At 46.3% G+C, this 12,216-nt stretch overlaps 1 protein-coding gene across 1 annotated transcript in view; it reads left to right on the forward strand.

The window, feature by feature from the left end:
• The window catches only part of LOC102247366 (zinc finger protein 345), an 11,160-nt gene extending 3,417 nt beyond the window's left edge, over positions 1-7,743 (forward strand). Inside the window, exons 2-4 of the mRNA XM_014541131.1 lie at positions 1,168-1,335; positions 5,132-6,448; positions 6,617-7,743. Of these exons, the coding sequence (XP_014396617.1) occupies positions 1,168-1,335; positions 5,132-6,448; positions 6,617-7,575 (2,444 nt within the window). The 3' untranslated portion in view covers positions 7,576-7,743. The remainder of the gene's footprint in view (positions 1-1,167; positions 1,336-5,131; positions 6,449-6,616) is intronic.
• The last annotated feature ends 4,473 nt before the right edge of the window (positions 7,744-12,216 follow it).

The raw sequence follows: 12,216 nt of genomic DNA on the forward strand, positions 1-12,216 counted from the left end.
GGGGCTCCTGGGGCGCAGCAGGTCCGCGCCCGGTGGAAAGGGGGTGGGGACACCTGATGGGGAAGGAAAGGGGGTGCAGGTCCTGGCTGGGGCCCCTCAGGGCGGGTGTCGTGGCTGACGGTGTGGAGCGCGTGAATCACCGGGCGCCGTGAGCTCGGACACGGGGGAGGGGGCAGGTGTCTGTGAGGCGGGGCATGGAGGCAGCGGGGCTGGGGGTGGGACAGGGCCGGGTGGGCGGAGTATAGAGTGCTAGGAACTACATTTCCCAGAAGGCCACGCGAACCGGTCCATTGGCATCCTGATAGGGCCTTTCCTGGCGTGCGTCCTGGGGGTGGGACTTCCGGTCTGGGTGGAATAGAGTGCTAGGAACTACATTTCCCAGAAGGCCACGCGAACCGGTCCATTGGCATCCTGATAGGGCCTTTCCTGGCGTGCGTCCTGGGGGTGGGACTTCCGGTCTGCTCTGGACCTGCCAGTTGCTGGCCTCCCGAAAGCCCGCGCGATTGGAGAGACGATGCGGTGGGCGTGGCTAGAACGCCCCGCCCAGTGGAGTGGGTGTGAGGCTCTCCATGGATTGCTTGCATTAGGGAGACAGGGAGGCAGTGGGTGCAGAACGGGGTGCCCTCGAGGAGGCACTTTGGGCTGGTGGCGCCGAGGCCTGGGTGCGGGGACCCGGTGCAGCAGCGCCCCCTCTGGCTGCCTCCACAGGGAGCTGCTTTGCAGGCGGGAGGGGGGCCCCTCGGCCTGGCCGGCAGCTGGGGGGGTGGGGGGGGCATCTGCGTGTCCCCGCTGCCCTGTCTGAGGGCTAAGCACAGTCACTGTGGCTCAGGGGCTGGGCTCTGACCTATGAACCAGGAGGTGAAGGTTCAATCCCCGATCAGTGCATGTGCCCTGGTTGCAGGCTCCAACCCCAGTCGGGCAGGTGCAGGAGGCGGCCGAGCAATGATTCTCTCTCACCGTGGATGTTTCTATTGGACTCCCTCTCCCTTCCTCTCTGATATCAATATAATATATTTTAAAAATAAAAGATAATCACAGTCACTATGGAACCCTAATAAATGAGCAGACGTCAGGGTCCCCAGGGCCTGGTGTCTCCTGGGAAGGGAGGCCTCCCTGGAGGAGAAGGAGCGGGGAAAGTGTGTGAGGGGTGGACTGTGAGGGTCTCAGAAAGCCTAACTCTATGGTTTCCTCTGTCCCCATCTCGACAGGACCCCGTGACCTTTGACGACGTGGTTGTGTACTTCTCCCTGGAGGAGTGGGGGCTCCTGGACGAGGCTCAGAGACGCCTGTACCACGAGGTGATGCTGGACAACTTGGCACTTGTATCCTCTCTGGGTAAGACTCTCACCGTCTCATCACTCAGCTTCAATTCCCGCTAGTTTTTACAACCAGAGTTTCGCTAGGTTCCTGGTGTGGGGCCGAGCCCCCTTGCTCCTCAGGTACCTTCACAGCCTAGATATGCCGACCAGTTTCTATCTGCCACATGTAAAAAAATAAAAGTTTCTGGCCATTGGGGCAAAAATATGAAAATGTAAACATTTTTCATTTTTTAAAATTTTCCAGAGTGTTCAGTTGGTTGACCATCCTCCCAGGCACTGAAAGGCTCCCAGTTCAATTCTGGGTCAGGGCACATGCCCAGGTTGTGGGCTGGATGCCAGGTTGGGGAACTTGAGGGAGGCAGCCGATCAATGTTTTTCTCTGATATTGATGTTGCTCTCTCTCTCTTTCTCCCATCCTCTCTCTCTCTCTCTCAAATCAATAAAGCATGTCCTATATAATAAAAGCCTAATATGCTAAGTGTCTGGTAGTCCGTTCAACCAATTAAATCGTCATATGCTAATGATATGCTAAGGCCACTCAACCGCTTGCTATGACATGCACTGACCACCATGGGGCAGATGCTCCTACTCGAAAGTTAGCCTGCTGCTGGGGTCTGGCCGATTGGGACTTAGTGAGACCGAGTCAGGCTGGACACACCCTGGAGCCCTCCCTGGCTGGCCAACCTTCGACATCCCTCCCTGGCCCCAATTGTGCACCTGTGGGGTCCCTCGGCCTGGCCTGCACATGCTCGAAATCAGGGACCTCTTAGGGGATGTAGGAGAGCCGGTTTTGGCCTGAGCCCGCAGGCCAGGCCTAAGGACCCCACTGGTGCATGAATTTGTGCACTGGGCCTCTAGTTTAAAAAATAAGTGAGCAAAGGACTTGTATGCATGCATATAAGCCAAACCAATGGACACGGACAACAGGAGGATGAGAGCATGAGTGTGGGGGGGGAGGTTGGGGGTTATGGGGAGATGAGGACACATTTGTCATACCTTAACCAATAAAGAAATTAAAAAGATAATAATAATAAAAAAATAAGTGAATAAAATAAAGTTTATGTCTCTAAACTTGATGTGTTCGTGTACTTTTCCTGATTTCCCCGAGTGGTGTCTCTGTGCTCTCTTGGAGCTTGGTGAGCATCGGTGAAGCAATTACGTGGAATTCTTTGCCCAGCACTTTGTTGGTTTCACTTGCTGGAAACTTATTGTGCTTCTTTGGTGATGACATGTTTCCTTGATATTTTGGGGTTCCTTCCAACATTTTCTTGATGTCTCCACATTTGATGGATCAGGTACCTTTTCCTGCTTTTATACACTCCTTTTGATGTGCAGAAGTTTTCATCTTGAGTTGGTTGTCAGGTCATTAACCTTCAAAGGTGTGGCAGTTGTGGCTCTGGGAAGGAACCAGACCTGTAAGGAATGACTAACGTTGTAGGGATTCTCCATAGCCAAGGCTGCCAGGTGAACTCACAGGTATCCGGTCATGTTGAGGCTGGGTAGGGTGAGCGAGCAACCTGTGTTCTTACCATACCAGGAACGTTTTCCATGTAACCCGTGTTTTTTTGTTATTGCCAGTGCCAAAGCTTACTTCTACTTCACCTTCCTCACTGTTGCTACTTGGCTGAGTAGTCTATTCTATTTTGTTGTTGCTCCGACTTGTAGTCCATGGAGAATCTCTGGTCTTTGTAGCTCACATATTTCTCTCACCTCTTCTTCTATTGCTTTGCAACATTGGTCCACATGTGCCATGAGATCAGTATCCGTTTTGAAATTGGCCTTCATGGCAGCTACTCTCTTGCAGTTGTTTTTTTTTCCATTTGCACCTGTGTTTCTAACACAGCCTTTTGTCACTAGAAGGAAAGGTCCTATGGAAATCCTTTGCATCAGAAGTAGTTTTATTTTTATTTTTTGAAGGTTATCTTTTTTTAAAAAAATAATTCCTTATTGTTGAAAGTATTACATATGTTCTCTTATTTCTGCCTTTGAACCCCTCCAGCCCGCTCCTGTCCCCTGCCCCAGGCCCTCACCACCCCATTGTCTGAGTCCTGGGGACATGCATATATGTATACAAGATCCTTGATTGATTATCTCGCACCCACCCACCTAACAGAAGTTGTTTTAGAACATACCTCTTTTTTAAAGAAAAAAATATATAGAAAATAGTTTTAATTCAGTCGAACACAGAAAACAGTGTAAAAAATTAAGCAGAAAGCATCAAAAGTCCAAATCCAGGGAGACTTAAAAAAAAATTTTTTTTTATGGAGAATACTAATCATTAATCTGAAAGGGATTTTTTTTTTTTAAATCTTCACCCGAAGGGATTTCCCCACTGATTTTTAGACAGAGTGGAAGAGAGAGAAAGACACAGAGAGAAACATCATGTGAGAGAAACACATCGATTGGTTGCCTCCTAATGGGTCAACCAGGGGCCAGGCTGGGGAGAAGCCTGCAACCGAGGTACTTGCCTTTGATGGGAATCCAACCTGGTACCCGTTGGTCCACAGGCTGATGCTCTATCCACTGATCCGCACCGGCTGGGCAGGGATTTTCTTTTTTAAAAAAAACACATGTTTTTATTTCAGAGAGAGAGGGAGAGGGAGAGAGAAACATCAATGATCTGAGAGAAAAAAACTTGATGAGCAAATCATTGATTGGCTGCCTCCTGCACACCTCCCATTGAGAATCAAGCTCAAGCTAGACTTGAACTGTGACCTCCTGGTTAATAGGAGGACACTCAACCTTTGAGCCATGCCGGCTCAGCCATGGGGACTTTGAAACAAATTTCAAGAGGAAAAAAAAAAGCTACTTGTTAATATTCCTACCTGAGGTAGTCAATCTGATAATCATAAATCTCCAAATCTGGAGATCTCTGAACTTGACAAGAGACTTTCCTCCCTACTCACAAATCCCTTCTCAGCATCGCTGAGGAATGGGTGTCTGGCCTATCCGTCACAATTTCAGTGTTTGACCTCCTTCCACTGCCTTGAATTAATCCAGCTATTTTATTTTTATTTTTTAATATATTTTTATTGATTTCAGAGAAGAAAGTGGAGGGAGATAGAGGTAGAAACATCAATGATGAGAGAATTATTGATCTGCTGCCTCCTGCACCCCCCGCCCTACTGGGAATCGAGCCCACAACCCATGACTGGAATCAAACCCAGGAGACTCTTCAGTCTATAAGCCAATGCTCTATCCACTGAGCCAAACCTGACTAGGGCAATCCAGGGATTTTCAACCTTTCCCATCACATGGCACACGTAAACTAATTACAGAAATTCTGAGGCACAGCAAAAAATTTATGTTTTGTCCATCTGACCAAAAATTAGCTATAATACATGGGAATGTCTTCTTTTGTGTTACACCCTATTCTTATATCCTTTCTCTGGTGAGTCCTCTCCTATTCTTTTGCCTTAGAAGATGCCCAGTAGCAACTTCCCCCACCAGGTTTTAACTCCTTTCATCAAAAAGCAAGCCATAGCCCTAACCGGTTTGGCTCAGTGCATAGACCATCGGCCTGCAGACTGAAGGGTCCCGGGTTTGATTCCAGTCCAGGGCATGTACCTTGGTTGCAGGCACATCCCCAGGGGGGGTGTGCAGGAGGCAGCTGATCGATGTTTCTCTCTCATTAATGTTTCCGACTATCTATTCCTCTCTCTTCCTCTCTGTAAAAAAACCAATAAAATATATTTTTAAAAATAAAAAGCAAGTCATACACTCAGTTCTCGATGTGACGAATGCACATTTGTAATGGTGTTGCTCCATCCTCAAAGTCAGCCTGTACTTTACCAACGTTTATTTCTGTTCAGGTGGCTGCTGTGGAGCAGAGGATGCACAAGCAAACTGTGAACAGAGTGTTTCTGGAGGAGGGTCACCGTCCAGCCCCTCCAAGGCAGCTCTGTCTTTGCTGAAGACCCACTTCTGTGAGAGCTGTGGTCCCATCTTGAGAGTCATATTCCATTTGGCTGAGCACCAAGGAACACCACACAGCCAGAACGTGGTCAGGTGTGGGGAATGTAGGAAGGAATTCTATTTGGGTGCAAACCTCCAAACACACGGGAAAGAGAGAAAAGCTTCTTTCACCTGCGGAGAATGTAAGAAAGGCTTCAGTCTGAGAGACACACATGCTCAGGACCAAGATGTTCGCACTGCAAAACAGTGTTTTATGTGCAGTGCATGTGGGAAAACATTCCGGGATCAGTCTTCATTCGCTGTTCACCAGAGAGTGCATATAGGTAAAAGCCTTCACGTGTGTGGCCAGTGTGGCCAGTCTTTTAGGCGAACCTCAACCCTCAGTCAGCATCGCAGATTTCATTGTGGGCCAAGGCAGTACAAGTGCGGCAAATGTGGGAAGTCCTTTCACCCAAAATCTGTCCTCATTTATCCCTGGAGAAGTCACGCTGGGGAAAAATGTGACTTGTGCCGTGAATGTGCGCCATCTTTTAGCCGGAGATGCATCCTCATTCGACAACGGACCGTTCACTCTGGGGAAAGGCGTTACGAGTGCACGCAATGTGGGGAGTCCTTTAGAAGAAAATTTTACCTCATTCTGCATTGGAGAGTTCACACTGGAGAAAGGCCCCATGAATGCCGTGAGTGTGGGAGATCTTTCACCAGGAGATCAGTCCTTACTCTACACCGGAGAGTGCACACAGGAGAAAGGCCTTTTCGGTGCAGTAAATGCAGGAGAACCTTTCCCGGTAGTTCCATACTCATTCTGCACCAGAGAGTGCACACAGGAAAAAGGCCTTATGAGTGCAGTGAATGTTGGAAATCCTTTAGCCAACAATCTTACCTCAGTCGACACCAGATAGTTCACAGTGGAAGGCAGTCTTATGAATGTAGTGAATGTGGGAAAGCTTTTCTCTCTCACCGTGGCCTTAGTTACCATCTGAGAGTTCACTCTGGAAAAAGGCCTTATCAGTGCAGTGATTGTGACAAATCTTTCACCTCACAATCGGGCCTGCGTTACCATCTGAGAGTTCACACTGGAAAAAGACCATATCAGTGCCGTGAATGTGGGAAATCTTTCTTATATGGTTCCTACCTCAGTATTCATCAGAGAGTGCACACAGGAGAAAGACCTTATCAGTGCAGTGAATGTGGTAAATCCTTTCTCCGAAGACATCACTTTCTTACACACCAGAGAATTCACACAGGAGAAAGGCCTTATCAGTGCAGCGAATGTGGGAAATCTTTTACATCTGGTAACAACCTAAGTAATCATCAGAGAGTACACACAAAAGAAAGACCTTATCAGTGCAGTGAATGTGGTAAATCCTTTCTCCGAAGACATCACTTTCTTGCACACCAGAGAATTCACACAAAGGAAAGACCGCATCAGTGCAGTGAATGTGGGAAATCTTTTATCCTAAGACAGCACCTCCTTGTACACCAGAGAGTTCATGCAGGTCAAAGGCCTTATCAGTGCAGTGAATGTGGGAAATCTTATTGTTCAAAGTTCAACCTCATTCAACATCAGAGAGTTCACACAGGAGAAAGGCCCTATGAGTGTAGCGAATGTGGGAAACGTTTCACCTCAAGCTCTGTCTTCAATTATCATAAGAAAGTTCACTCTGGAGAAAGGCCTTATCAGTGCAGCGACTGTGGGAAATCTTTTTTCTCAAGTTCCAACCTCAATACTCATAAGAGAGCACACACAGGAGAAAGACCCTATGAGTGTAGCGACTGCGGGAGATCCTTTTTCCGAAGTTCCCACCTTCGTACACACCAGAGAGTTCACACAGGAGAGAGGCATCAGTGCGATGAATGTGGGAAATCTTTTGCATCCGCTTTCAATCTCAGAAATCATCAGAGGGATCACACAGGAGAAAAGCCCTATGCGTGCACTGTATGTGCGATCTCTTTCACCACTCAGAGGAAGCTTCGTTATCATCTGGGAGTTCACACCGGAGAAGGGCCCTATGAGTGCCGTGAATGTGGGAAATCTTTTACCTCTCATTATGCCCTCCATGACCACGAGAGACTTCATACAGACAAAAAACCTTATGAATGCACAAAATGTGGGAAATCGTTCAGAGCAAATTCTCACCTCATTGAACACTGGAGAGTTCACACTGGAGAAAAACCTCATCAATGTGGAGAATGTGGGAAGTCTTTTTCATCGGGCTCTGGCCTCCGTTATCATCAGAGTGTTCACACCAGGTTAAGACCTCATGAGTGTAGTGAATGTGGGAAGTCTTTTATGCAGAGACATCATCTTCTTGCACACCGCCGGGTTCACGCAAAATAAGGGCCTTACGATTGCAGTGAATGTTGCAAAAACTTTAAGGATAGTTCCCAGTCCAATTAACACTAGAGCATTCACACTGGAGGTAGGCGTTTCAAATAGGGGGGAACATTTTTCAGCCGTAATTTTTACCTTTTTATTTTATTTTATTTTTTAATCCTCACTGGAGGATATTTTTCCATTGATTTTTAGAGAGAGTGGAAGAGAGAAGCAAAGAGAGAAAATCAATGTGAGAGAAACACATCAGTTGGTTGCCTACTACATGAGCCCTAACCAGGCCAGGCCAGGGAGGAGCCTGCAACCGAGATACATGACCTGGACCTGAATGGAACCCAGGACCCTTTGGTTCACAGGCCAACGCTCTACCCACCGAGCCAAACTGGTAGGGCGAAAATAAGAGTTGTGTGTATGCCTGTAGCAATGATCACCCCAAGGCCATTGTAAGTTAAAAGAAAATTGTCTAGGGATGTGGCTCTTGTGATCCAGCCAGCACTCCTGAGTGAAGTAAAAATATCCCTTATAACTAGCCAATATTTTTTGCCACTGAGGCAACACCCTCAGATGGCAATAGGAGAAATACGGTGGTGTCCATATTAGATTACCAAACCTATATCTTTTTAAAATATATAAATATATTTTTTGTATTCATTTCAGAGAGGAAGGGAAAGGAAGATAGAAACATCAATGATGAGAGAGTATCATCAATTAGTTGCCTCCTGCACACCCCACACGGGATGAGCCCACAACTCAGTCATGTGCCCTGACTGGGAATCAAACCATTATCTCCTGATTCATAGGTCTACACTCAACCACTGAGCAACACCAGCAGGGCATTAAACCTATTAATACAAAAGTTTTTAAATACTTCAATAAGGTGTAACTTACATGTAATAAACTGTACATATGTAAATTGTATTTGATAAATCTTGACATTCATGTGAAACCGAAAACACCACTGCAATTATGGTAATGATTTAATTTTCAGTGTATTTTTGGCTTATGTCCTTTTATAATCTCTCCCTGCTCTTCACAGCCCTCCAAATAATTTGGTTTACTTTCCTTTAGTATAGATACCTTTGTATTTTCTATAATTTATATGATGGCAATCATTGAATGTTTACTTTTTTCTGGTTTCATTTATGTTGTATTATTACTTAGAGATTCATCTATGATATAATTGCCTCAACTTCCCCCACTCCCCCTTCTTTGGATGTGCCACAATGGGTTTATCCATTCATCTCTTTATGGACATTTGGATCATTTCCATTAAAAAAAAATGTTATTGATTTTAGAGAGAGGGTAAAAAAACCCATCAGTGTGAGAGTGATACATCAGTTGGCTGCCTCCTGTAAGTCCCCTACTTGGAATCTAATGCACAATATTTTGTTGCACAGGAGGTTGCCAAACCAACTGAGCCACACTGGCCATGGCATATTCTACTTCTTTATGCATTCACTGGTTTATTCTTGTATGTGCCCTTACTAGGGATTGAACCCTCAACCTTGGTGTGTTGTGATGGTGCTCCAACCAACTGAGCTCCCCAGCCTGGCCTCTTACTTATTTTCAAAAATTTTGTGCTGTGCACAATGTAATGGAAACATACACCATACACTTTGGTTTTTGTTGTTGTTAATCCTCGCCCGAGGATATTTTTTCCATTGAATTTTAGAGAGAATGGAAGGAATTAGGGAGGGGGGTGTGTGTGAGTAAGAAACATCAGTGTGATAGGGACACATTGATTGGTTGCCTCCCGCAAGCACCCCAAACCAGGGCTGGGGATCGAACCTGCAACCCAGGTACATGCCCTTGACCAGGAATTGAACCCGTGACATTTTGGTTGGAGAGTGGAGCGTGAGAGAGATTTTCTGGGAGCCATGCACACTGGTCAGCAATGGTGCCCTCAGCACAAATGCGAGAAAGTGGACTTTACTCCAGCTCTGATCCAGCTGTGGAATGACAGAAATGACTTTGGGGAAGGAGGGAGGACAGAGACACGCTCAGGATACCGGGAGGGATGTGAGGGTCTTAGTCGTGGATGCAGTAAATGCAAAGTTCTCCCACATCCCATCATGGTACGTGAACCTCAGCCTCACCCAGGAGACCCCACTCCAGGGAGAAGTTAATGGCTATGGTCTCCAATGTCATACTCCATCATTATAGAGGTGGTTTATTCTACTATAGTAGCTTCTCTCCTAACACCAGAATGATGACCCTTCCTCCCCCAAACATACCCACATCCATTCTCTGGTAACCCTATTCCCAGTCACCCCACCTCAAAGAAGACCAGAGTTCCTGGTGCTCGCTCTCAACCCACGGCCACAATGATCAGTGCAGTGAATGTGGTAAATCTTATTGTTCAAAGTTCAACCTCGTTCAACATCAGAGAGTTCACACAGGAGAAAGGCCCTATGAGTGTAGTGAATGTGGGAAACGTTTCACCTCAAGCTCTGTCTTTAATTATCATAAGAAAGTTCACTCTGTAGAAAGGCCTTATCAGTGCAGCGACTGTGGGAAATCTTTTTCAGGTCCGGATGCACAAAAGAACAAACCAGGCATCCGTACCTGATGCAAGGCCCAGTATTCTTTTTAAAAAATATATATTTTTTATTGATTTTAGAGAGGAAGGGAGAGAAAACATCAATGATGAGAGAGAATCATTAATTGGCTGCCTCCTGCCTGCCCAGAACTGGGGATTGAGCCCAGAACCTGTGCATGTGCCCTTGACCGGAATCGAACCTGGGACCCTTCAGTCTGCAGGCCGACGCTCTATCCACTGAGGCAAACCGGCTATTGTGGGGCTTGATATTCTGTTACTAGGAAGACCAATATAAATAAACAACAGGCTTCCCTGTCATTTTGCTTTAATAACGCCTATGCCTCCAGGACCATTTCATGTTCCCTCCTTCCTCAGAAGCCTTGGCAGCCAGCTGGGTTATCCTAGATGCCCAGCTGCACCCCAGTGCCCAAGCTAGATCTGCACTCGGGCATCCAACATCCGCTTCCTGATTCACTGTTAGCATTACCATCATGTTTAGGATTCCGGTTACTGTTACTAAGAGTTCCCCCTCTCTACACACTGCCCACCACCTTTTGTAAACTGTCCATCTGACAGAGTTCCAGAATTGTGTGTCCAGCTGCCCACTGAGGAATTGCACTCCTTTGTTCTCTGGAATATCTTACACACTGAATATGTCTAGAAGAAAAACTGCTGCCCTAACCGGCTTGGCTCAGTGGATAGAGTGTCAGCCTGCAGACTGAAGGGTCCCAGGTTCAATTCTGGTTCAAGGGCATATACCTTGGTTGCAGGCACATCCCCAGTGGAGGGTGTGCAGGAGGCAGCTGATCGATGTTTCTCTCTCATCCAATGTTTCTAACTGTCTATCTCTCTCTCTGAAATCAATAAAAATATATTTAAAAAAATAAAATTGAGCTAATCTTCCATTTCACCAGCAACAAATGAAAACACACAGACACACACATGAAAATATCCACAGCACAATTTCCTTGAGATGTTAACAGTGTCCGACGCTCTATCCACTGAGCCAAACCGGTTTTGGCTAAAATGTGCTTTTTCTAATCAGAACCATCATGGTTAACAGACATGAAAAATATTTCCTATAACCATAGCTCATCGACACTATTCCATTTCTGCCCCTAGCAGTTTGACTGTATTCTGTAACAAGTAATTTTTACTTCTTAATCCCTTCATCTTCATCAACCATTTTCTCAACGAGCTTGACCTCTGGCAACCGTCAAAATGACCTCTGCATCTATAAGTATGTTTCAGATATACTCAGTCAAATATTTCGATTTTTATATTCAATTGTTGATACACATGTAGGACCTTCTTTTTTTGTTAATATGTTTCTATTGATTTCAAAGAGGAAGGAAAAGAGAGATAGAGAAACATCACTAATGAGAGAGAATCATTGGTCAGCTGTTCTTTGCAAACCCCCAGCCACATTACCCACGTTGCCTGTCATCTGTAACCATTATACCCAATCCATGTTTCTTTCTCACGTGTCTCTCTCTCGCTCCCTCTCCCTATCTCTCTCTAAAATAAAAACATATCCTCAGGTAAGTATTAAAGTAATAAGAACTATCCTATCTAATAAAAGCTTAATATGCTAATTGGCTGACCATTTTGACCGTTTGACCAGTCACTATGACACACACTGACCACCAGGGGGCAGACGCTCCAACTGGTAGTTTATCTTTCTGCTGGGGTCTGGCTGATGAGGACTGGGCGAGATGGACCAGACACGCCCTGGAGGCCTCCCCTGGTCCCTCTCCAGCCGGCCAACCTTCCATGGTCCCTCCCCAGCCAGCCAGCCCCAATCAGCCCAGATCAGGACTGGGCGAGAAGGGCTAGACACGCCCTGGAGCCAACCTCCCACAGTCCCTCCCTGGCCTCTAAAATATTTCTTCTAGTCCTAACCCTTTTGGCTCAGTGGATAGAGCATCGGCCTGCGGACTGAAGGGTCCCAGGTTCGATTCCGGTCAAGGGCATGTACCTTGGTTGCAGGTGCATCCCCAGTGGGGAATGTGCAGGAGACAGCTGATCCATGTTTATCTCTGATCGATGTTTCTAACTCTCTATCCCTCTCCCTTCCTCTCTGTAAAAACTCAATAAAATATATATAT

This window comes from Myotis brandtii, unplaced genomic scaffold, assembly GCF_000412655.1.
Source record: "Myotis brandtii unplaced genomic scaffold, ASM41265v1 scaffold2638, whole genome shotgun sequence".
Taxonomy (NCBI): Eukaryota; Metazoa; Chordata; class Mammalia; order Chiroptera; family Vespertilionidae; genus Myotis; species Myotis brandtii.